The sequence below is a fragment of the Mus caroli genome, unplaced genomic scaffold, assembly GCF_978045245.1.
Source record: "Mus caroli unplaced genomic scaffold, Mus_caroli_1 scaffold_5, whole genome shotgun sequence".
Classification (NCBI taxonomy): Eukaryota; Metazoa; Chordata; class Mammalia; order Rodentia; family Muridae; genus Mus; species Mus caroli.
Window position 1 is genome coordinate 128586812 of NW_028227260.1, and position 26528 is coordinate 128613339.

At 39.4% G+C, this 26528-nt stretch overlaps 1 protein-coding gene across 2 annotated transcripts; it reads right to left on the bottom strand.

Annotated features, from left to right (window-relative positions):
- Window positions 1-1999: 1999 nt before the first annotated feature.
- On the bottom strand, window positions 2000-25615 carry LOC110286968 (uncharacterized). Of its 2 annotated transcripts, none has more exons than XM_021153657.2 (21): window positions 25439-25615; window positions 24920-25045; window positions 24154-24315; window positions 23601-23690; window positions 23165-23304; window positions 22131-22272; window positions 21392-21502; window positions 20820-20937; window positions 12612-12680; window positions 11823-11888; window positions 10947-11018; window positions 10242-10313; window positions 9333-9407; window positions 8509-8580; window positions 7683-7754; window positions 6742-6813; window positions 5985-6053; window positions 5195-5266; window positions 4869-4969; window positions 3307-3352; window positions 2000-2162 (listed from the first exon to the last, which is right to left on the bottom strand). In XM_021153657.2, exons 1-21 carry the CDS (start codon window positions 25532-25534, stop codon window positions 2044-2046), a joined length of 1962 nt encoding a protein of 653 aa, XP_021009316.1. In that variant the 5' UTR covers window positions 25535-25615; the 3' UTR covers window positions 2000-2043. The 2 variants fall into 2 exon arrangements, with proteins under 2 accessions (XP_021009316.1, XP_021009314.1); XM_021153655.2 differs by having other exon boundaries at window positions 5985-6056.
- Between the last annotated feature and the right edge of the window lie 913 nt (window positions 25616-26528).

Genomic DNA, 26528 nt, shown 5'->3' on the forward strand with positions numbered 1-26528 from the left:
TAAAAATATTTTTGCTAATTTTTTAAAAATAGGTGAAATGTTTGTGTCACTTATATGCTCGTGTTGTCCAATATAGCTCAAAGAATTTCTAAAAAGTAGTTCAATCTAATTTATTGACTTTGTGGTAAAGTACATATAGTATTGCTTGTCATTCATATTAAAATAGCAGGAGACATTTTTTTTTCTGGCTCCATATTAAGTCTAGTAAAAAATCCTGATAGATGACCACTAAACTGTTTCAAAGCTTTTAATTTTATTTTGAAAGATCCTGACAGAATGTAAAAGGACACAGAAGCCCTGAAATTGGCAAGATAGACGTCAGTGTTAGCAGAACTAGCTTCACTGATTTAGAAAAATAGAGGTGCACAATGCTCTGGCCACTCCTTGAACCTGTGTGTCTGCCAATGTTCTGACCAGGTGTGTGCCCATTGCTGCACCTTCATTAGACTCTTTCCTTGTACCCCTCCCATACCTATTTCTTGAGAATAGACATTGTTTAGATCTGGAAATCCCCTACTCTCCCCCTTCTCCTTCCCCCCCTGAGGGCCTATAAAAAGTGGGACCTCTTTCCCCTTGGTGTCGACTCCTCTACCCCTGCGTGGGATATGAGTCGTCCCCAGAGCTCTGGCTTTCCCCGAATAAAGCCTCATGTGGTTTGCAACAAGCTCGGTCTGTCGTGAGTTCTTGGGTATCCACTATTGTCCTGAGGCCTGAGCGAGGGGCTCCTTTCGGAGTCTTTCACTTTCTTCAGGTATGGTGCATACTATCCACAGATGTTGACATAGTAATACAGATTTCTACAAACTGCATGTGTTTCATAATTGTTTATACAGAATTTTTTGTTTGTTTTATGTGTGACACTGCTGCTATTACAGGTGAATGCAGCTGTTACTTCCTATCATTTAGCAAAGGATGAGGTATAGTGTGCTATCTTCTATCTCAGTTATGCAGGATTCATTGGAGGAAACCTCAGAAAGTTTCCTTCTTGATAATAGTGCCCTCAAACTATGTTGGCTTTTCAGAGCAGCAAAAGCAGTTAACCCAGTACCAGTGAAGCCATGGATTTGATATGGGTTTGACTGCTGTCAGAGTGAGTGGGTGGCCCCCCAGAGCAGTGGTTCTCAGAATGTGGGTCACAACCCCTTTGGAGTCACATACCAGTTATCCTGCATATCAGATATTTATAATTCATTACAGCAGCAAAATTAGTTAAGAAGTCAAAATTAGAATAGTTTTATGGCTGGGGCTCACCACAACATGAGGAACTGTATTAAAGGATCACAGCATTAGGAAGGCTAAGACCCACTGCTCTAGTGGCAATCCATTGTCACCAGAGGTTTCACTGTGTATACCTGTTGCTAACTTCCCAAGATGGTTGAGTATCAGTGCCAAAGGCGACAAATGAGACAATATTGCTAACCCTGCACTCTGTCAGCAGCAGAAGAAAAGCAATTCGGAGTTAATTGGATCTTTTCTCTGCAGGGCATAGCATGTGTCTTAAATTTCTTCTACCTACCAGTGAGGAACCCTATAACTTGATGGTTATTAAGGTGAACACTTACCTTCCTTCAGATAATCACTATTAAGAATCCTGGCAAGTTGGGCCTAGAGATTCAGGCCTGTAATTCCAACTACTTGTGGGAGGTTGACCCTGACGATTGAGGACAGCAGGAATTACTTAAGACCACAACTCAAAATAAAAAGTAAAACTGGGGTTGTGTAGATCAGTGATTTCCTTGTGTATACAAGACATTAGAGTCAATCTTCAGTACAACTAAATGATAGAAGAAGGCAAATATAGTGTCCCAATTCATATCTGCCCAGCAAAGTTAAAACCCAGAGCTCACTGCTTTTGTGAGCTCATAGATGGTTGGTGGCATTCCTTCTGTGCTCACTTTGGCTGCAGGAGCACTGAGTGTGTCCACACGCAGAAGTTTTGCAGCCCTTTTTCTAGAATTCACAAATGCCAGGAATAGAGGTTTTTTTTTTTTTTAATTGTCATTTAATGAATGAAATTTTTAACCGTGACCATAATTTCACAAATCACTTGCTCCGTTTATGCGTGTTTCTTCGAAAAGAAGGATCTACTTCATGCGTTGGAATATCATGGCACGATTGTCTGGAAAGTGCAGTTGATTGCAGACAGTGAGACGGATCAGAAGCTTGGGATGAAGAAGAGTTACCTTTAAATATAAAACTAGCAAACAGTCTCCTTTGCTGGGAATACAGAATGTCTACACTGCCTGATACAAAGGGGTATTATTTATAGAAGACAAAACAGACCCTCCACAGATAGGACAATTTCATGGCTCTTAAAATTCTTATTACATTCCAATGGCTGCCATTGCCCCAAGGCTCCCTAATGTCTAATCCTAATTTTATTTGGAAGCCTCAACTACCCTCACTGTCCTTGTAGCCCACCAGGAGGAGGAGCTCTTTCACCCTTCACTCAGGGGAATGAATGACTGAGGACTTTCCAGTGGAAGAATCCTATGTTGAAAGCTGCCTTTCAGAAAGATTATATTCTCAGTGACAGTAGGATCAGCTCATATGAAGTGGAGACTAGGGGCTGATTATTGCAAGAGTGCATAGCAGAATAACACACAGAGAAAGGAACTAGGGTTGTGAGAGTTTAAGATCAGAATACAAAAAATATAGGGTGTGAAATATAAGCAATAGAGTAAAAAAATGAGTTAAGCTTTATATCGTGGCAAGAATAGGAGGAATGAATAAACAGGACTTTGGTTCAGTGGAATGTGAAACATTTGATTTTGTGCACAGTAGATATTAGAGACTTGGCAACCATCCAGGTGTTGATGTCTTAGTGTTCTTCATAGGTGTGTGTGTTCGAGTGCGTGGGCATGTGTGTGTGTGTGTGTGTGTGTGTGTGTAATATACTTAGGAAAGCTTTGTAGAAGCTAGCAAGAGGTGTACCTAATCTCGAGTCCAGCCCTCAGGAGATAGAAGATGGGCTTCGCTATGTTATGAGAAAAGTAAAGCAGTGGAGGGTGGACACCTTCTTGGGAGACTTTTCTTCATCAAAACTCCTAAACCACAGTGTAATTTTAGAAGAACTTGGCCTATCTGTATAGACAGATATAGCAAAGACCCTAAGTTCGTTATGTTCCAAATTCCAAAAGGGCCTATTCATCTAGCCACTGCTCCAAAATAGAAGAATGACATGAATACCACTATAATTTAAACTTTTGTAGCAAAAGAAGCAGGAACTTTATAATCATGAAGAAATACAAAACTAGTTATTTAACTGAAAAATAAAACCATTATGACCATTGTTCCTTTTCTTACCTCTGTCATGTGAATGATGTGATGTCCTTGCGGATACTTTATCATACTGGATAATACAACAGTCAAGAGACAACATTAGTAATTAAGCTTCAAAAAGGGATTTTTAACCCACCCTACAGCAACCCAACACAGTACCCACATCAATCCCCACCTCTTTCCCTAGCCTGCTTCTCAATGCTAATAAATAATACCAGGGTTGTTCTGGGTGTCTCACACAGGTACCAAAATATAACAATGTTCAAAATTTAAAATTATGTGACTACCCCATCTTTTCAAATTAGCTTCTCTTCTCTATTATTTTGACTAGATACATGGGCAGTACTCAATGCCAAAAACCATTAAGAGTTGTTTCTTTTTGTTTCAGAGGAGGCTAATCCAATCCAATTTAGCACACTTCTTGGAACTAAAATAGACAGTTCTGACCCGAAGGAGTGCAGCTTCTAGAACAAATACAACCCAATATCATGATTTCTCATATGAAGGGAGGGCAAGCACTTCAGAACCTACACATAAAACTGTCACTACCTTCCTCATCTACCTAAGGAGTCACACAGCTATTTAGTGGCCAAGTCCTGAATATAATCCTGTGATCAGTTGAATATGTGGCCTCTAGTTCAATCTCATGGCCACTGCCTTAGCTTGGGTCCTGGTTTCATTTTTTAGTCTTACACTGAACCCAGCTCCTTTTACATGCTAGGCAAGCACTCTGCTACCCAACTAACTTCCCAATCCCTGTACTCTACATTTTTATCACAGCTGTCCCAGGAGACTTGGAACTAGCTTTCTCTCTGTTTTCTTTTCCTCCATTATCTTTTCCACAATGGCAGCTAGATTTTCATTTTAGAATCCAAATAATTCTTTCTTCCCTTCACACTGCAACTAAGAAACGTCAATGTCCACACTTCAACAAGTTTCTGGCTTCAATCTATCTTTACAGGGTCATCTCCTTCATTTCTTTGCCTCATGCTCCCATACTTTCACTCCATCTTCAATATCACCTCAACATATCCTCACATCTATCAAAGTGGAAAAACCCTATTTATATCACAAGGTTTAAATCATCTAAACATTCCTTTAGTAAAGCCTGTTTAGAGCTCTCAAGGCAGGACTGGTCTCTAGATCTTCTGTACTCCCACTGATGTTTATACAAATGAAATCTTTTGGAATGTGTGAGAAGTTTTGTTTAAGTGTGCTTTATACTTAGATGGTCACTATCTCACATCTCCATATCTTAGCTGACCTACATTTCTTTTTCATTCTTGCTTAACCCCAGGACTTGGCCCACAGTAGACTCTCAATAAATGTGAACTATTGCCTTTGTCATTAGCATCACTCTCATGATCACCACCATCATACAATGCTTACACTCTTTTCTGCTAAAGTTATAGTATGCTAAGCATAAAGCTGACTCAGCATACTTTGTCATAGAGATGGTAAAGACCCACCTAGAACTCCATCATTTCTGACTACACAATATCAAATTAAGGAAGAGGCTATCCCATACAAACAAAAACTAGATAAATTCACCATCAATGCAGAACATATGTGATACAAGTTTCTACCTTGTGATTTGATGTATTTTGTATACCCCTCTGTTGAGGTGGTAAAGTCGTTGATGTCTTAACAAAAACCTTCATGTTATTTTGAGAATGATGGCTTGATCCTAAGGTAAACCAAAAGAAAATCATATGATTTTGGAAGTTTATTAATTATCAATGAAATAGAATAAACTGCATATAATGAAAATGTATACTTTCTTTAGTTTTGATATATTAAACTCATGAAACAATCACTAGAACCAATAAGTGTTTCCATCACAACAAAATTTTCCTTATGCTTTGCTCTACCCAGTATTCCCACAAATATTAAACCATAAAATTTCAATTACGTCTGGTTTCTAGAGAGTCTTGAGATGATCTCTGGTCTGAGATGCTCGTTTTCTTTGCATACTGTGGAGGCGCTTAAAAAAAAAAAGAAACATTGAGTTTTAATAATGGTCATAGAAAAAGATAAAATAGCAAGTAATAAAAATTGGCAAGTGATTGCTACCAGGCTTTTGAGAATAAGACCAGGGGAACAAGAGTAGAGACTAATTAGTCCACAGCTGCAGAAATATGTGTATATAAGGTATTTCTGCTGCCAGTGGAATGCTTGTTACTGTATATCTCCAAGATCAAAGTTAAAGGAAGCATGGGACCCAGAAAGCACATTGGCAAGGCCCTTGCTTCTCAGGTTCTTAGGGCCAGAGGCTTCAATGACCTCAATATATTCTTCATTCAGCACTAAGGAAGGACAGTTATGCAAATGGAACAAAGGCTACCCCTCTTTCCTATAGTCACAGCCATGGAACAACTTGGTGGGTGGCAGCATCATAGATGGCAGCTCCAGAGGCATAGACTGAAAAACTGCCTCTGGATATTCTTAGGAATAGAAAGGTACAAAGATATGTTAAAAGACTTGTGAACTGTAAAGAGTGGTCTAGTCTGAAGCGGGGGGCGTATGGAGAGAGCATCTTATCCAGGGGGCAATAGGAACTTGGATGCTATTCAAAAGCATTACCCAAATTAAATCATGCACTTAAATTAGAGGATTTCTTTTTCATATTATAAGCAGAAGAGGTCTTTTCTAAATCCAGTATTCCCATATATTTTAAATTGTAATAATAAAAATTCAATTACTTATTGCTTCCATAAGCTGTTGAAATGATTTTTCCTCAGCGAAACTTGTTTTCTTTATAGTTGGTGGAGCTGCTTGAACCAAAAAAATCCAAAAGGACAGTTAATTTGTGCAGTGAAAAGGACAAAATAACAAATATTAAAGAATGACAGACTGCTAATGTTGGACTTTTCAAAAAAAAAAAAACAGGGAAAAAGAGTAGGCAAAACTATTGCTGTTGGAATATATGTGGTTCATAAAATATTTCTATTACCAGTGACATGACTTTGTCACTCTAGGTCTCAAAAGCACAAAGCTAAAGAGATGGGATTAATAAAGCCCATAAGCAGAGCTCTTGGTTATTGCTTGGTTCATATTGCTTCAGAAGCATCAGTAGACCACCTTGTCAGCAATGTGTGAGGAGAATTTTCTAGGGGAACCAAAAATAGACAGATGGAAAACCTCCCTGGGAAACAGAGCCAAAGGGTAAGGGGTGGCAGCAGTAGAGGCACCAGCAGACACGGGGCTTGGAGAGATGCTGACTGGGAAAAGTAGCCCTCCCTGCTCATGAGACTATGAGATGAGGCGTACCAATTAAGTAATCAGACTTCCAATCTATAGGATAACCGAGAGGGCGTAATCATGGGTAAACATTGCTTCAACGCCATCATTTGATGAACGAAGCTAGAGGCCTTTCTTTGCATTATTAGCAGAAAAGTCCATTACCTAATCCAGTATGCCCACTCATTACTATTTTATAATAACCAAAATTTCAATTACATTTTATTTGGATAGGTTCATAAAACATTCTCTGGTCTGAAGCACTTGTTCTCCTTGTACTGGGTGAAGTCACTAAAAGAAAAGACAAGTGAGTTAATAGTCAAATTGTCAACAGGAGAAAACAGGAGCTAATAAAAGTGCCACTGACTGCTACCAAGTTGGGCTTTTCTAAAATCTCTAGAGGAGCAAGACTGAGGAACACTATCTTGTTGAAGAAATATAGGTGGTAAATAAACATCTGCCTCCAGTGATGAATATGCCACTGCAGTTAAAAGAGGGGCAGGGCTAAGAAGTCACACAGGTGCTGGGCAGAGGTAGCGCACACCTTTAGTCCCAGCACTCAGGTGGCAGAGGCAGGCAGATCTCTGTGAGTTCGAGGCCAGCCTGGTCTACAAACTGAGTTGTAGGACAGCCAGTGATACACAGAAAAACCCTATCTCAAAACAAAAGGGATTTAAAAAAAAAGAAAGAAAAATGACTGGCTGGTGCCTTGATCCTTCTCGACTTGTAGGGCCCCAGGCTTCAGAGATCTAGTAGAACCTTTGTTCAGCAATATGGTAAGATAGTTTTCCAAATGGAACAAAGATTCAGGATAAACCATCCCTGAAAGGTCTAGGTGCTGAGAAAGGGGTGGCAGCAAGGTCAGACACAGAAGATCTGACCCTAGATCTTGTTGGAGACAGAAATGAGCAAAGCTAAGTCCACAGTAATGGGAGCTGTGCTTTGAACTGGGCTTGGGGAATTGTTGCCTGTAAAAACACTGAGCTACATTCTCTAGCAGTGTGGAGAGAGAGGCACCAATTGATTAATTGGGGGAAGCTAATACAATGGACCACAAGAGTGATGGCACTTTTCACAAGTACTATTATGGGATATGTCATTCCATAGACAAAAGCATTGCCAACCATGAATTAATGAAATTATAATAATATTTCAATTACATATTGAGTGAAGATTGTCTTCCATTGGTTTCTGGTCACTGAAACTTGTTCTCTTAGTATTTTGATAAAGATCTTAAAGGGAAAAAAAGACATCAATTTCAAAAGTGGAAATGGTAAAACATCCAATGTTACAAAGCCAAGTTTTAGTACTACTCCATTGTGTTTTGCCTAAAGGCCTCGGGGAACATGCATGGTAAAAAATGTGTGTCAAGGTATTTCTGCCTTGAGGGATGTTGTGACATGTTAGTGTAGGTCTCAAAAGCATAAAGCCAAGGAAGAGCAGGACTGACAAAGGACACCGGTTAAGGGTCAAAGACAATATTCTGTTTCCAGAGTCCCAGGCCCTCCTCTGTCAGCAGCATAGCAGCTGAGTTCACTAGGTAGAGAAAAATAAGTTAGAAGTCAACTCTCTGCCAGGCAGAGCATCTGAACATAGGGTAACAAGATCAGAGGCTAAAGGACTGCCTTAGTTCTCTTTGGTGGTGGAAATGTATAGAGACATGCTCAGTTATATGGACTATACAGTGAAGGCAGGTGATCATTGTTCTAACTGAATTGTAGAGTTGTGTTCAGGAAATGTAGTTTACCCTACTGTGAAAAAGTGTAAAGAGCAACAGCAGTTGAGTGAACGGGGAGTGGAACTGAGAGGGTGACAGAGAAAGTATGCAGAGTTAGTATCCATCTCCCCAAATATACCAGTAGATAGATGATAATGGATTATAGATGATAACAGATTATCTGCATTGTATGCAGTAGAGATAAATACCAAACCATAAAGTACCTAGTCCCATAAATTACTAATTTCTAAGCAGGAAAATGCAATTACATTTTGCTTCTAGAAGGTCTTCCATGAATTTGTCGTTAGCAAAACTCCTTCTTCTTGTGTTTGGTGGATCATCTTTAAAAAAAAAAGACATCTATTTTTAACAAAGGAATTGACAAATTGATACAATGACATTCATTATATTAACATGACAATTGACTACTTTACAGCTGAGGTTTCCCCAAAGACTAGGAGAACAGGAGTTGGGTAACACTGTCCTGATACAGAAAGTCTACATGATGAATATCGTTTGTGCAGCATTGGAAACTACTGATACAGTAGATCTCAAACCCTCAAAGTCAAGGAAAGACAGAAAGTACCCTAGCAGAAGGCTTGGTCCTCTAAGGTTCCTAGAGCCATGGGTTTCAGAAACAGCAGTCTCCATTCAAGAACATGAAAGGAGAGTTCTCAAGGCACAATAAAGCATTTAGAGGCAAAACCAACATAGGAGGCAGAACTGGTGATCAAGAAATGGCAGCAGCAGAGACAGGCTGTAGGTATATCTCCGGCATCTCATTGATAATAGCAAAGTAGAGATGCGTTAAGAAGCAGGGAATGCAGGAGAGTTGGGGCTTCAAAATGGGCTTGGAATTACAAAAGGGGGACTTCCCTGCTTTGAGAGGGTGGAAAGACTAACACTGAATGAGGAATTTGGAGTCTAACCCAGAAGGCCATGGAGATAGTAACATTGTTCATGAGTACTATCAAAACTACATCATCTGACAGAGGATGACAGAGGATTGTTTTCCCTTTTCATTTAACAGAAGAGATTCCCAAACTTTATATTCCCACTAATCCCTAACTTTCCAGAATAACATTTCAATTACATTTTTGTTCATTATGTTCATGAAACACTGTCTCTTCAGCAAAACTTGTTTTCTTCCCACTGGAATGGTGATAGTCTTTAAAAGAAAGAACAGACATTTATTTTTAATTGTGCAAGTACCAGAGTAAAATTCCAGTATTACAATCATGGCTACAACTCAGTTAAGATTTTCTGAAAAGACAAAGGTAGTAAGAGTGAGGGACACTCCCATTGTACAAACACATGTTGTATTTAACCCATTTCTATTGCATGGGAAATGATTTAACAAGTTGTGAAGGTCACAAGTTTCACAAGAAACATGAAAGGATAACTTTCTAGGCAGGTGTGCCCAACCTTCGGATATCATGTCACATTGCTGTCATCTGCAATATTCATACTCGAGAAATGTGGAATTGTGTTACAAACAATAATGCCAAAAATATCTTTACTGTTTAAGTAAGTTTATAATTTTGTATTGGGCAGCATTTGTAGCTCTCCTTGGCCACAGGCTTGATGTATCTGAGTTTGAGGTAAAACCTCCTTGAAAGGCAGAGCTGCTGAGCAAGGTGTGGCTGCAGCAGAGGCACAGATTGAAGATCTACCTCAGAATCACATTGGCAATAGAGAAGGACAGAGGCAGTTCAATAGCAAGGACTATTGGCAACGTCAAGGTTATAAATGGGGCTTTGCAGAGTTGTCACCCACAAGATGAGTCACTCTATTTTCACTCTAGAACACAGTGGGGTTAGCACCAAATTAGTAATTAGGGGGTTTAACTCAGGGAGACACAAGATGGCGAGAGTATTACCCCAAATATCCCATTTTGCATGAGTATAGAGGATTTTCTACTTTTTAATCAGAAGAGTTCATTACATTACCCAATCTAGAGTTCCCACAAATTACTGATTTCTAATGATAAAATTTCAATTACGTTTCGGTTCCAAAACTTCTTGAAATGCTTGATCCTCAGCCAAACTTGATCTCCTTCTATCTATTGGAGAAACTTAAAGGGAGGAGGTGTTTATTAACAGGAGAAAAATAACAGATAACATGACAAATGTTAAAATGATGGCAAATGTTAAATTGGGACTTCCCAAAAGAGCCAGGGGAACATTCTATGCTGCAGATATGTAAATGAGAAATGAAATGTGTCTGCTGTATATGTTCCTGTGTTGTATCAGAGACAAGGGAAGGTGGGGAGTGAGAAAGCACACTGGTAGTGGTCCTGGCACTAAGTTTACAGGGACACAGCCTTCAGATGCACGAGAAAAGCCTCTGTTGAGAAATCTGGAAGGACAGCTCTCCAGGTGAAAGAAAGGGATCACAGGCAGAGGGCTGCCATCTGCAGAGGCACATGCTGAAGAGCTGCTTTAGCTTCTCATTGGAATAAATAATACAGAGATGAGTCTAGTAGTGGGAGTCAAGAGAAAGTTGGGATTCTGAATTGGGTTTGGAGAGCTGTCAGTTGTAAAAAGTGGTGTATCCTGCTCTAGCAGTGTGGAGAGAATATCACTGAGTAGTTAAGGCATTTCTTCAGGGGGCAGTAGAGAAGATGACACAGTTCCTAAGCATTAACCCCAAGGTAACATTTAGTGGAAAGGGATGGAGAATTTCTGCATTATAAAATTTTACTTACATCGTGTTTCCAGAAGTTTGTAAAGTGATGATTGGTCCTCATCAAAACTGGTCCTTGTCATTTGTGAGGTGGCTGTAAAAAAAAAAAAAAAAAAAAAAAAAAAAAAAAAAAAAAAAAGATAGTTGTTTTTAACAATGGAGATGACAAAATTAGAAAAATCACAAATATTAAAAGAATCATTGACTACTACCCAGTTGTGCATTTATTTCTAAAAGGACAAGGGGAACAAAAGTGGGTGACATTCTATTCATATAGAAATGTGTGTAGTGAATAAAGTATTTCTACTGCAAGTGACAATACATATTCCTAGAGGTCTCAAGAGTCCAAAGTCAAAGGAAAGGCAGGATTGGGAACGCGTACTGGCAGGACTCTTGATTTTTTGCTAGCCTCATGAGTTTATAGACTTGAGTAGTACTAAGTTAAGTAGTAGCAGAACCTCCACTCAATCATCTGCATTGTTGGTTTTTGAGACAGAGCAATAGACTTGGAGGTAAACTTCTTGTGAGGCAGAGCTGCAGAGCAAGAGGTGGCCCAATAGAGACACAGCTGAAGATCTGCCTCGGGATCTCTTAGTAAGGAAAACCACAGGGGAAAAGTTAAGGAACCGTGTCTATGAGGATCTAAATTGGGCTTGGAGAGTTGTCAGTTGCAAAGAATGGGTCTCCCTGCTCATGGGAATGCTGATAAAGCCATACACATTGAGTACTAGTTCCAGAGTCTAATCTAGAGGGCAGTAGAGATGGTAGCACCACTGGAAAATGCTATTGCTAGGCATCATTTGATAGGTGTGATCCGTGGGTTTATCTGTATGCTAAGAAGGATCCCTACCAAGTATCATAAATTATTACTAAATTCCAATTACAACCCAGTAGTTACATTTTGATTCCCTCGATTCTTGCATCAGTCTCTCGGAGACGCTAGTCCTCATACTTGATATAGATGCTATAAAAAAAAAAGACATTTATTTTTAGCAGTGGTAAAGACAAAATAGTTAATGACAAGTATTGAAATAACTACTACTTAATTGTGCCTTCCCAAAGAACCAGGGGAACAATAGTGAGGAATGCTGTGCTAGTACATAAATGTGGTGAATTAAAAATGTCTGCTGTCAATGGTGTATGTTCCTGTGTTATATCAGAGACTCATAGAACAAGGGAAGGTGGGGAGTGAGAAAGCACACTGGTAGTGGTCCTGGCACTAAGTCACAGGGACATAGCCTTCAGATGCACGAGGAAAGCCTCTGTTGAGAAATCTGGAAGGACAGCTCTCCAGGTGAAAGAAGGGGATCACAGGCAGAGGGCTGCCATCTGCAGAGGCACATGCTGAAGGGTTGCTTTAGCTTCTCATTGGAATAAACAATACAGAGATGAGTCTAGTAGTGGGAGTCATGAGAGAGAGTGCTGAATTAGGTTTGGAGATTTCTCAGTTCAAATAAAGAAAAGCGGTGTTATCTTGCTCTGGGAGTATGGCGAGGACATGCCTGAGTAATTAGGGAGTCTAGACTAGAGGAGTGAAGACAGCGATAGTTGTTCATGATTGGTACCCACAAGACACCATTTGATGGGAAAGGACAGAGCTTTTTTTTTGCATTATAAGCAGAAGTGATCATTACCAAAGCCAGAATTCCTAAAAATTACTAATTTCCAATCATAACATTTCAGTTACTTTTTCGTTCCTGATGTTCTTGAGACGTTTTCGGCTCTGCGAAACTTGGTTGCTTTTGAATTGAGGAAGCTTAAAAAAAAAGATATTTATTTTTAATCAATGGAGATGACAAAGTGATAAAATGTCAAATATTAAAATGGTAACGACTACTCAGTGGTATGTTCCTGAATGATCCACGATAACAACAATATAGAAAACTCTGGTGCTGTAGAAATTTATGTGGCCAATAAGATATATGTTTCTAGTGGCATGATATATTATTACTGTAGGCTTCAAAGGCTCAGGACCAAAAGGAGGACGAGGTTAAGAAAGTACATGGCCTTGTTCTTGGGAACATAGGTTTCAGAACAATTCGAGGCCAGCAATCTGGATGGATAGTTCACTAAGCAGAAAGAGGAGGATGTAGAGATGCTGAGCAAGGGGTGGGAGAAGCAGAGGCATGGGTTAAGGTCTGTTCAGGATCTCACTGGTAAGGCAAAGTATAGAGACACATTCACTAGCAGAGCCTGTTAGAAAGTCAGTGTTGTGACCCGCTCTTGAGAATTGTCAGCTACACAAAGTGAATGTAGATGGAGCAATATAACTGAGTAATTAGGGATTTGAATACAATGATCAATAGATTATGTGATATTGTTGTATAAGCACTGTATGTAATATACCATGTTATGGCTAAGGAGAAGATTGATTTGCCTTATAAACAACAGATACCATAACAAAATTGAGTATGCCTACAATTTTCTATTTTCTAGTCATCATACTTAAAGTCAATTTTTGGCTCCAGGCTTCCTTGGCAAGCCTCCAGCTCAGTAGCAATGGCACGAGCTGTCTTAAGGTTTGTAACAGAAGCTTTGAAACTTAGAAGAGTTGCCTATTCTGGTCTTGTCCTGTGTTGCCCAGACAGGACTTCAACTAAATCCTCCTGCCCCAGCCCCAAGAGAAATGATTGCAGGTACACTATTTTGTCTTGAGAGCATTTGAGGTGACTATCACATATGATGTATATGTGAAATCTTTCTGCTAGAAGTAGTCATCATCAGGTCTGAACAGAGGGAACAATGTCACTAATGTAGTCTAGCATCTGAGGCAGAAGGCCACACTTGGTCACTGAATTGTATTAGGAACTTTTTAATGACTCCTTTGTAAAAGTGCCGTTTCTAAGTCCAATTTCTGTTGCTCATATACTCAGTGTAGCATGATCAAACTCCCAGTAGCCACTCACTTAAATATAACAGGTGGAAAGTGAGTGTGATCAGGGGACATTGTATGAAATTACCAAATAATTAATGAAAATAGGGGGAAATGGTCTTCCCTGTCTCATCTAATCTTTTGTTCGCTCTGCCTCTTCTATTTCCCCTTGTAACCCTGTTTGCCCTCTTCCTCCTATCTCTTCCCCATTTCAACATAGCTTCTTTTCTCCTGATTGTCTTTTGATTCCTCCAGTCACACCTCATACCCTCTATTTCACTTCATTTCTCCTTCTCTTCCTCCATTTTTAATTCCTCTTTCTTCATTATACCTTTCAATTGTTTCCTCGTTTTTAGCTAGTCCTACCCCGACTCTCCACCTCAGATTGTGATTACGAATCTCTTCAATAAAATAACGTTCTAAATGTGACCAACCCTCCAATTCTCCAAGCCCTTCCTTGGAACCATCCACATCTTGGTATGTCCCTAGAGTTTATGTCTACTAGTTTTTACTACACGAACTCCAATGAAATATTAACTATCTCCATCAAGTTTGACAGTTTACTTAGAGTCCACCATGCAGGCCATTAAAGCTCAACTGTAAAGCCTTAACTCAATGGCTTATGTGATCCTTTAAACTTGGAGAGCCTTAGCCTTTTGCACTTCTGCGTCTAGTTTGTGTTGTGATTGAGATCCGTTAGACCCAAGATGGTTTTCATAATCTGAAATAGGTCTTCTACCTTTTACCATAGCTCATTAGAAAAACCTCTAAATGGGACCCCTGAGAGCTGTTAGTCTTCAATACCCTTTCGCAGCCTGAAATAGTTGTAACTGCCTTTATCCTAATTCTCTTTCCCCAATACCAAGGGCAGTTAGGGCCACCTGTTCTGAGGGGGTACTGAAGCAAAAGACAGTTAGGCAGGCAGTTAGGGACAACTGTTATTAGCGTGGATTGAAACAAGAGGCAGTTAGGCAGTTAGGGAGGATTGAAGCAAGAGGCAGTTAGGCAGTTAGGGAGGATTGAAGCAAGAGGCAGTTAGGGAGGATTGAAGCAAGAGGCAGTTAGGCAGTTAGGGAGGCTTGAAGCAAGAGGCAGTTAGGCAGTTAGTCACTTAGCCCTAGGAAGTAAGACCCTGATCCAACTACCTCAATGGAATTTCCTGACACTAATCCCATGTGAAGTCTTATGACCTTTCAATTATTGTTTGAGTTAATTATGGACCTCTGGGCTCATGAAAGAAAGAAACCTATCATCTTATGCACCACAAGACAAGTCACCTTTAACTCCATACCTAAAGTTTTCCTATCTTCCTCTTTGTTCTGTAACCATTTAAAAATGCACAGTCCTTGGCAATTAATGGTGTCCCGTCTTGAAACTCTTCATGCATTAGGAGTTCTCTTTTCTAATAAATGATACTTGTTGGAGCACTCGAGTCTAAGGGACTCATTCTTTATTGTCTAGAGGACAGGATCCTGTGACCCCAGCAACTTGTAACGCTATGCATTCCAGCTTGCTGCCTGTAATCCTTTAGCTTGCATTATCCTGTCCAGCTTTCATTAGGTTTAGCCTCGAAAATGCTTCCCTTTGTCTCATTCAAATAGTTTTATATGCTATTAAACTAGTTTATAAACTATTATATGTTAATGTATATAATATACATTATAGCATTATATACTATTAAACTATTTTATAAACTATTAAAAACTATCGAGTTTTATATACTATTTTACTATACTAATTTTTGTTTTTCCTTTTCTTTCTTCCCACCTTTTACCTACTTGCTTACCTTCCTGCTTATCTATCTATCTATCTATCTATCTATCTATCTATCTATCTATCTATCTATCTATCTATCCATCCATATATCTCTATCCATCCATCCATCCATCCATCCATCCATCCATCCATCCATCATCTATCTGTCTCTCTATCCATCCATCTACCATCAATGATCAATTTTCTGGGGTTTTGCTCTTTTTCTTGACCCCTACTTTTAAAATTTGTCCCCTACAATATAATTTCACTTATATTACCAGTCCGTACATCTCAGTCTTACATTCCCTCCAACTCTTTAACAATTCCTCCCTTATACACTTTCCTTCTTTTTATCTTTCTTTATTCAAGCTTTTTAAATTTCTATATTGCTCATATTTGAAAATGTTTTTATTTTACTTTTTTCTGTATTTTTTTATCCTATGTTTACTCCTGGCTTCTCTGTTTTAAAAAGGACAATAAGAGAGGAAAAGGCTAAACCTTACTTCTTAGTAAATAGGTACTAACAAGAAGCAAGGAGCCCCATCCTCTCACCCATCTGTGTTTGGCTTAAATCACTTGATGAGTCAGAGCTTTAACACAGTTGACGAGAGACTAAAAGCATATCTATACTTCCTTCCTACAAATATCACTGAACCAATTCCTCTCCTCTACCCTTTCTTTCCTCCCCCCCTTTCCCACACCAGTATTTTCTTCTACTGCTTTTTCATCTTCAAGTTCTATTTACCCGCATGTCTGCCAAAGTAACCACTTACCTTCAGAACTGTCAATCTTCTTTAGGTTTTATAGGCTTTTTAAAAAGTAGCCTTCTCCTCTTAATTTCCAACTGTGGATGTGCCCCTTTAAAAATTCTTCCTATCTAACCTCCCCAAGTCCCTCCCTTCTCTTCTCCATTTCTGTGTCTCTAATTCTCAGTTCACTTTTGCCTGTTTATAGGATGCTTTTCTTTTCTACATCCTCTCCTGACGTTAGTTATATGCCTCCCCTACACTTTGCCTTTCTCCTTTCCTCTGTCCCTAGCTTCTATTTTCTTTTCTTCTCTCTTTTTGTGACCTGGTTCATATTTGTTTTGGATTTTCCTACATCACTACAGTCCTCCTTTTGCTCCTACAGTCTGGTGATAGAAAGGAGCACCTGAGTTAGTCCTTGGGCCTGACTTCTGCCTTTAAAGTCTGTCCTCACATCTTCCCATCTTCCCACATATATCTGTAGCAATCATTCTTTATTTTATCTTCTTCTACTGATTCTTCTACTTTCCTTAGTTCTCTCGCCATTGGTTCCTAAATCTTCTGCTTGCTGAACTTCCACAGAAAGCCCAGTTTGGACAAAAGTCTTGCTGCATCAGTTCAGCCACCACTTTCCTCAAGCCTACATTTGACTACTCTCAATGCCTAGCCTGGTCCCTTGTTCTTGTCCAGTCCTCAGGGGTTATCTTATTTCCCTGGTCTTCAGCAAAAGTCAATAAGTCCCTTTGACCGGATCCTCCTCACCTCTCCTCTGACATCTCTTCCTGAATTTTGTATTTGCCAAGCTCCACTGACTCTGCCTGTTTCCACTCTAGCTCTCTAGTGGCAGATGCCCCAAGAACACAGTTGGAACTGCTGTCTAGTTCTTTGAAATCCCCTTTCCTTATTTTCTTTCCTGGCTTCTGTTGTCCTCTTCTTTTACTACTTCTATGCAAATTCCCCTTTAAATGTCCTATTTTCTCCTTTAAACAGTCTTATCTATTCCAATCAGTCATTCCTTGTTCTGTATTTTAGTGTCTACCCTTAAACCTTTGCTTTTCATCAACAGTGGTGCTTAGTCTTCCTTGCTGGGTTCATCTTTTGTTTTTATGAGACAGACTCTAACTTTGCAGTCCTCAATTCATAATTATCTTGTCTAAGACTTTTAGGTGCTAGGATTACAGATATGTGCCTATCTTGCTGGTCTGTTTCTTTTTGAAGTTTTTCTCCCTTCCTTCCCCTCCCTCCCTTTCCCTATCTTTCCTGCTTCCTTCTTTTTACTCTTGTTCACTTTCCTTATTTCCTTTCCCTTGATCTCCAATTCCTTTCCTTTCTTACAAATTGTCACACCTTTACCAAGCTCTTTCCTGCCTTTTATTTTTCTCACACCGTCTTTCTACTGGCTCCACACACTAGATTTTTCTTTCCACCTCTTTTAACATATTTTATCATTTTTTATGTCCATGGGTGTTTTGCATGAATAGTCTGTGAACCAAATGAGCTGGTACCCTGAGGTCAGAAAAAGGCTTTGTATCCCCTGGATCTGCAATTACAGTGCTGATCTGCCGTGTATGCCCTGGGAATTAAACCTAGGTCTTCTGCAAGAGAAGATAGTTCTCTTAACCGCCAAGCTGTCTCTCCATTCCCTGGCTTCATCCTTTTAAGGTGGATTCTATCTCTACTTGCCTGTTATCTTTTACTGTGTTTATATGTTGATTAAAATTTAGATCTCTCTTGCTGCTACAAATCTATTTCACTTTACTTACTCCTTTTCAGTTGTTTTTTCACTACCATATTTCCAAATTTTAAAAACTGTCCATTTTCCTGCTCGTCATTTTTATACTTTTTACCCTTTCCTTCTCTTGCCTTTTCTTTCCTCGCCTTTCCTGATTGCTTTCTCTCACTTATCTTCATCATTTCCTTCTTCCCCTTCTTCCTACACTTTTACTACCTTTCCTGCCATTCTTCCTCCATTGTGCTCCTTTGTCTTCCTCTGTTTACAAGCTCCTGTTATTTTCATTATGTGTGTGTGTGTGTATCTGAGTGTATATGTGTGCACCTTATGTATTCTGGTGCCTGCAGAAGAGGGGCGTGGATCACTGAACTGGAGAGCTACAGGCCTCTGTGTCACCTGAGTGTTGGGACCTACGTTGGTCCTTTGCAAGAACAACAAATGGTCATAATCACAGAAACATCTCTCTGCTTCCTCAGGCTCCTGTTTTTTTTAAGTCTCTGCTTCCCCTCATCCACTTTCCGTTGTCTTAATTTACTGGCTTCATTTTAGAATTCAGTCTGCTGAATTGCTTCCTCTACCGGATACGGTGTATTTTATACTTTTTACACCTTGAATCCCCCAATGTGCTTGAGTTCCCTGTTCTCCTGCGAGTTTTCTTTCTATATGTATTCTTTCTCTTTCTACTTCTTGTTAGCTTTTCCTGTTTTACTCTGAAAATACGCAGGAACCTACCTATCTACCAAGGATCATCTCTATTTTCTTTCAACTCTTTAAGTGGCCTTTCAAAATATCTCCTACCCATATTGTACCAGTTCCTTACTGTGTCTCTACTGCTCTATTCCCTTTTAAGTTTTGTTTTCTACTTTTACTTCTTTTTTACTTGGTTCATTTTGGTTTTCAAACTTTCTTTTGCTTTTCTTTCACCTCTCTAGACTTCATCTCCTTCATTACTCCTTTCTCTTTCCATTTCCTTTTATGAGTTAGCACGTTATTAGTTCCTCCTCTTAAACTCTTCTCTTTTCCTGCTCTGCTGTTTTCTGATTTCTTTTTGATTTGTCAACATATGTTTTAGTCTTTTTAAAAATTGATACCCCTTCCCCCAATAAGGTTTGGATTTCTTACTGGCTTCTTCTTTTCAAACTTATCTCCCACACAATTCCCTTTTCTTTTTTCTTGTTCACACTGACTTAAAAAAAAAAAAAACAACTTATCTTCTTTCTTTCTTATTCTTGTTATTTTGTCCTTGTCTTAGACTTTTCATTTCTTTTTGGCTTTTTTTCCCTTTCCCATCCTTGATAGTTTTCCTTGCTTCTGCACTTTCTCCCTCTTCCCTTTCCTCTCCCTTTCCTCCACTTTCCTCCTTTTTATTCCCCATTTCTCTCCTTTTACTTCCCTTTCTCTCTCCCATTTCTTCTTCCCTCCTCCCACCTCTCCCTCCTCCCTCATCCCATGTTTACCCCTCCTGCATCCCATTTTCCTCTTCCTTCTCCTATGTTTACCCTCTTTCCTCCCACGTGTACTCTCCCTCCTCCCATGTTTTCCCCTCCCTCCTCCTATATTCACCCTTTCCTCCTCCCATGTTTACCCTCCCTCCTCCCATCTCTCTCCGCATCTCCTCTTTCCTCCTATTTTCCCTCTCCCTCCTACCTTTTCCATCCTTCTCCCATCTTTACCCTTCCCTCTACCTATCTTTACTCCTTCTTCTTTCCTCTCTTCTTGTTATCCATTTCCTTTCCATTCCTCTCTCCTTTTCCTTCTTTTTAATCCTTCCTCCTCTTCCTTCCTTGCTTCTTCCCCCTTTTCACTCTTGTCTCTTTTCCTCCTCTTCCTTCCTCTTCCCTTTTTTCTCTCCCTTGCTTTTTCTCTCCCCCTTTCCCTTTTACCTCCCTTTCACCCCTCCTGCTTCTCTCCCTCCTCCTTCCCTCCCTCATTTTCTCTTTCTTCCTCTTTCAGACAGCATCTTTTGCAATGTAGCTAAAGCCTCAGCAAGCATGCTGTCCTGTCCTTACTTCCTTTCTGGATCACCACCTCCCTTCCTCCCAGCCTCTTCCCCTTTGCCAGTTACAGACCCCTCTTTCCCCTCCTTACCTTTTTAAACTTACTTTTATTTTTTTTACTGCTCCACCTCTTTAGCTTTGTAGGGTTGAAGTGTCTTGGATAAACCCTGCACACTTTCCCTGAGTGTGTTGGAATTTCTTCCATACTACAAATTTTCACTCTTTTTTCACTAGCTCTCCCTTGCTTGTCTACTCTTCCTCTTTCTCTACTTCTGCCTAGCTCTTATGTTCTTCATTCCTCCCCACCCCACGATTAAGTCTATTAAGGCTGGATTCTACTGATTTTCTTCTCTCAGTCCTGGTCTTCATTATTTCTTTTTCATCACCTTTATCTACTAGGTGTTTCCTCCTTTTCAAGTTTTTTGTCCTTGTTTTTATTGTACATTGTAATCCTCTCCTCGGATCTTTGTACACTATCCCTTTCTTTAATTTCTGTGAGTTCTTTTCTCTTACTGGTTTGTTTTATTTCACTTTTTAATGTTTTCTTTAACTGTCTTAACTTACTTCTCTCATCTTCTTCTGCATTTCTTACCTGTGTGTGCATACTATCTCTTCCTACTGTCTGTTTGTTAAACTTTATATATGTTGCCTCCCATAGTGCCTGACAGAGGAATTGTGGGCTCCTAGTACTTAATTTTGCATGGAGCTTTTTTATAAGCATGTAAGCATAAGGTGTTTACTATGTGGTTGTTCAGCCTCCACCTGTCTCCTTTGTCTTTTCTCTCTTTCTCACCTGTTTCACTTGGTCTTTTGCTTTCAGAAGTACTTCCTTCCCGCTTTCCTTCTTTACTTTCCTTCTCTTGAAGCTTTTGCAAATGGTAGGCAATTCTTTTCTGTAGCATTACTTGTTTCTATCAAATATTAAAAAAAACATGTTAAGTATGTTTCGAATTTAAATAGAAACTTGTCAGTAAAAACACAACACAGATGATTTCAAATGTGAAGCACACCTTTGTTACTGTCTGGAGATATCTAAATTCACAATGAATTTGAAGAAATGTAGTAAGAGGTAAGTTTTTAAAGCGTAACATGAAATTGTGTGTATGCATGTGCATGTTTTCTTGCCAGCTGGAAATTAAAGCTAGGGTTTTGTGCATGCTAGGCAATCCCTTTACTCCTTAGAGAAAGCATTTTTTTTTTCATAACTCAATCTAACTTAACTTTCTGGGAACTTTTTGAATTACAGACTTAGGCTAGAATGGGTCTCTTCATTGATAACTATCTTCTGAAAATCCATATTTCAAAATATAAAAATGTGCCAAGAGCCGTTCTTAAAATAGCCCAAGTCCAGCAAAAGCTGACTACCTTTCGGTTAATTTCTTCTCGGATTTTCCGATGATATTCTTCGACTTTTGTTTCTCTCTTAACTTCGTCTCCGATCTTTGACAGAAGTGACATCTCCTTGAATTGCCAATCCTAAGGGACATGCCATTACAGTGATCATCATATGTTTATTTCATTTTAAAACTATTTTCTCTTTCTTCAATCAATACACCAATTAGATCAAATCAATGGCTTAACAACATTTGGGCCAATAATAAAGCAAATCTTGCATTGGGGTTTGGATGTGCTTATCTGACACCCATTGGGAATGTCTTGGTGGATGCAATGGCATGGAAAAGGAGTGACATTGCTTTGTTATTAAAAGCATTAATCCAGCACAACATGACTCTAAAGATGAATCTCAAAAGATATTGGCAAAAGGGAGTGTTTTTTTTTTTTTGAAGTCAGAGAGGATATCACATGTAACTTGATGGTTATAAAGGTATTCTGACAGAGAAACTATACAAATAGCCATGTCAGAGCTCATGTGGAGCTCAAAGGACAACTCTATAGTGTGAGCTCTCACCTAATTTCCCATATGTTCTGGAGCTTGAACTCAAGTCAACAGGCTTGGATAGGAAGTGCTTTTACCTATGAATCCATCTGACTGCCCTGGGCTTTCTCTTTAAATTGAAAAAGAACTACACACAATATAGTGAACCAACTGTTTACAAATAAAACAACCATACAAGTTTCCCATTCACAGTTTTTTGACCCTCACCGCTTCAACTTCTTGGTGTAGGTTTAGTTTTCTTCTAACATCATCCCAATGTTGTCTGTCTTCTTCATTCATTTCTAGTGTACTTTGTTTTCCCACAGAGTTTTCAAGTTTTTCCAGTTCATTATTAATCATATTTAAATGTCTAAATAAAAGTGAAATAAAGGAACGTAAAATGGATGTTTCTTTTAGGATACCTACCTACAACTGTGGTAGAGCAACATGCATTCTGGTATAGTGTGAGATAAATCCATATGATTATAGGAGCCAGATAATGAACTGGCTTTCAGTTAAGATACGTCTCATTTCTCTTTCCCTTCTAAGGCTGAGGTTTGATCTCTAAATGGTAATGTGTGATTAAGTAGCTGAAGGAGGATGCACAGTTGGTAGAGGAATGGAATAATAGTTGCATTAGTCTTAAATAAAGTTGCTGTAATGTGCTCCTTGTGGCTTTAAAGTAATTTAAACTTATGTTTAAAACATGTTAACAATACTCCCTCTTCCTTTGGTACCTCAGGCTTGGCTCTCAGGATTGGCGATTTGTACTTTGGATTTCTAGAACAGTCTGACTTACCTTTTGGGCTGCTGCTGGCTCTAATTTCTCAGGCAGGAACTTACCTTCATAGCATTGTTATTAATGTTCTTAATCCCTGAAACTCTTAATGTACCCTTTATAATGTTTTTTTTTAATTATGTGTATGGGTGTTTTGCCTGCATGTACATCTGCACATTGCATGCATGCAGTGCCCATGGAGGCCAGAAGAGGACATCAGATCCTTTAGAACTGGAGTTATAGATGGTTGTGAACCACTATATGGGTGCTGGAAATCAGACCCTAGTCCACTGGAAGAGTATACATTACTGAGCCAACTTGTTAGCCTGCAATGATGTACCCTTTCTGTTTTCCATGTTGAAAACGCTGGGGGACTTAAGTGTATCTAATACTTTTATGAATCTATTTTCAATTATTTCTCATGTTTTTGTGGTTTTGGGTCTTTACAAAGTACCCATGAAATATTCATGAACTATGACTCTACCTGAGTTTAATCAAGCGTTCGTGTTGAGGGCTAGCTTTTTTCCCTTCTTGTAGCAACCACCACTGAAACTCAGCGGCGGCAGCATTGTCATGGGCTCGTCTCTCTTCATTTAGTTTGTTTACTTGATTTTCGATTATTTTCTGCAAGAAAATGTTTATTGGATGTTATATATTTGCCACAATAAATGTATCCTTTGACATATTTTATAAAATGTAAACTTACATAAATGTTTTGAGTTTTAAAAGCTGCTAATTCTGCTAATCTATTTTTAGGCCTTGCATGTCCTTTTCCCACAAGTCAAATGGGATGCCTTTTATAAATTCTTTATAGAAACTGTATTCCAAGAATATTTTATGGAAATATTGTGCAAAGGGTCTACCTTTTCAGAAAAATTTTTATGGGTCCCAAATAAAACAAATGGAAATGTTTAACTTACTTGTTCTCTTACATAATTCCGTTCAAAATCGATTTTTAAAGTGGTCAGATATTGTCTGTATTTGTTGAGTTCTTTTAATGAACATACAACCTACAAATCCAAATATGATAAACATTATTGTAGAATTGTAAAAACTATAACACATTTAGTGAAGAGTATAAGATCATTCATTTTACTAACAGGTTTAGGATCAAGTATAATGATATGCATTTTGTAACATTTTTTAAATCACTATCTTTAGGCAACTGAACCTCCAAAAACCTTCTAAATATCATTTCACTAATACAGTTCCAAGTCAAAATTTCTTAGAAGTATGAAAAACAAATGTATCAGTGTGTCTGCATACCAAAAATGGTTTGGTAATTATCTTTCCTATCATTCAAAAATGTCAACTAGAATGTTTTTACAAGAAAAACAGCCACCGAATACTAAGCATTTTCTTGGCTTTCTTCTGTGGTATCTACGAGTGGTCAACTAGAAGTTGGCCCAGTATCAGAGCACTTAGAAAGTGCTTAGATTTTTTTTTGCTGGTCAGAAGTAGGCCTCAACGCACTTTATTATTGCCTGTGATGTATCCTTCTTTTTTTAGTTTCTTGAGAATGTCTTTTCGTTTGAAGTATGATTTTAGGTGTGGATCATGAAGACTTTTGTAGGTGGTTTCCATCAGTTTACAATATGGGTCACTAAGGTTAAAGCCAAAAGAAGGCCGGAAAAGCTGCCAAAAGAAACAGATTTGAAATTAATGAATGCAATTGCAAAATTCATGAGATCACATTTTAAAACATCAGTTTATTGAAATTATAATGTTCATTGAAAAAATGTAAGCAGAAACCAAAGTGAGAGAATGTGATGGGCTGGTCTGGCTAAATCCATTGCCTTTCAATTTCCCTCTTATCCTCCAGGTCTAATCCTTGCGTTAGTATTAACTCTGATCTACCTACATAACCTCAACCTTAGTCCAATTCCTGTATACAGAGTTCAGGGTAGACTGTCAGGAGCAAGAGGAGCGTACATGATAGGCCAGAAGGATCAAGGCACAGAAGAGGAAATCATCATATTGTACATGAGTAGTTCAGAATGTCCTCAATTTGTCACCTTGATGCTGTGGTTAGAGAAAAGTCTGGAGAGAGTGATTGCAGCTCTTTCTGGGGCTTTCTATTATTAAAGTGGGTTTAAGGCTAAAACATTGTAGCTCATTTAATTCTATTTGTATGAAAATGAAGGTGATACACGAATTGTAATCATATCAAGATGTTTCAAATCCAACAGCTAAAAAAGGGTAAAGCAATCCACTTAAACACCATTAGAACATAGTTTACCTTTTCACTTATATTTGTTGTGTAGAATATACTATTACTTCCTGGGATAACAGGTAGTTTGGCCCCGAGAGGCAAATCTAACAGATTAGCTGGTCCAATCTTTGGAATGGTAGGTTTCTGTTTTTTCTGTGGAAAGAAGGTAGAAATTTTTGTCTTTTCTACTAGGAAGTGCTCATTTAGCTTACATCAGTTGCCTCACTCCAACCAGATAGCACAGCCCAGGTTGTTAGGCACTTGGGTGGAAGAAACTCCTTGCCTCACCAGTTCGTAAGCCACTACCCTACTTTTGGGTCCTGCCCAAGAGTATCAGCCAGTGGCACCTTGAATCACTCCTTTCCCTAGTCAGAAGGTGACCTTAGTTAAAAACAAAAAATAAAAAACCAAAAAACCCCCAAACAAACCCAAACTGCCCTGTTTCTGTCCCCCAGCCCAGGCTCTATCCCCATCATTCCACCTGCTGCCCTGGGCAAGAAAGACGGGCGATAAACAAGTGGACACTGTGGATAGGTTACCACTCACGTTACTACAGGTATCTTTGTTGTTTATGTCGCGAGAAGCTGCTTTGGAGGCAGCAGTTTCAGCAGCCTTTATACAGTTGCTTAGGTACAAGTCCATGGCTACCCAGCAGCCCCCAGGGGCTGGGGACTGGGGTAGCGGACTGCCCTCCGGTCCCTCTTTCTGCGACCGTCTCCTCCAGTGTCCAGAACAAGACTGAGCCAAGGCCCTGGACACCTGGGCAACAGGACCTCAAGGACGCACACATCACAATGCTCCTTTGCTGGCGTCCTCAGTAGGTGCCCTGAAGGCCACGCCCAATGGGTGTCGCCCCTAAGACACGTCACACCAGTAGAGGTCGCCCCAATAGAAGTTTCCATAATGGATGTGGCTCAAACAGAAGTAGCTCTAACAGATGCCACATCGACAGTTGTTGGCTTCTAAAGACGTTGCCAAGAAAGACGTTGCCTCAACAGCCAACACCCCAACTGACATCGCCTTCATAAACTGCCCCAACATACATTGTTCCAACAGATGTCGCCCCAGTAGACGTCATCCTAATGGACGTCGCATTAATAGACGTTATTCTGGACGGTGGGGGCAAGGCCCCAGTCGCCTCTCTGGAAGCGCATGCGCATCACCCAGTTGCCTCTCTGGAAGCGCATGCGCATCACCCAGTTGTCTCTCTGGGGGAACGCATGCGCATTACCCAGTTGATGGTCTGGGAGCACATGCGCACCACCCAAACCTAGCAGTTTGGTTTGAGTTGGTAGTCTGAAAGGCCTCTAAAGAGTACCATGGGGGTGGGGTGTGGATTCTACAGCTCTCTGAAATGAGTACTCTCACCAAATGCACCAAAGCTATAATTTCTTTTCAACGAGCATCCAGATTCATATACAATTATGCAATTTTTATTAGGGTCATATTCCTGGATTTCTCTGTCCATCTCCTTTATAATCAGTTATTTACCTTTGCTCCAAGATATGAGAATTTCCAGTCCTATTTGAGACACAAGTTTTGTTAAAACAGACATTTAAGACTAAGAGTTATCTGGAACACTTTATTGAAGTATTTCAGATGCTATCCAAGATGAAAGAACCAGTCGTGGGACTAA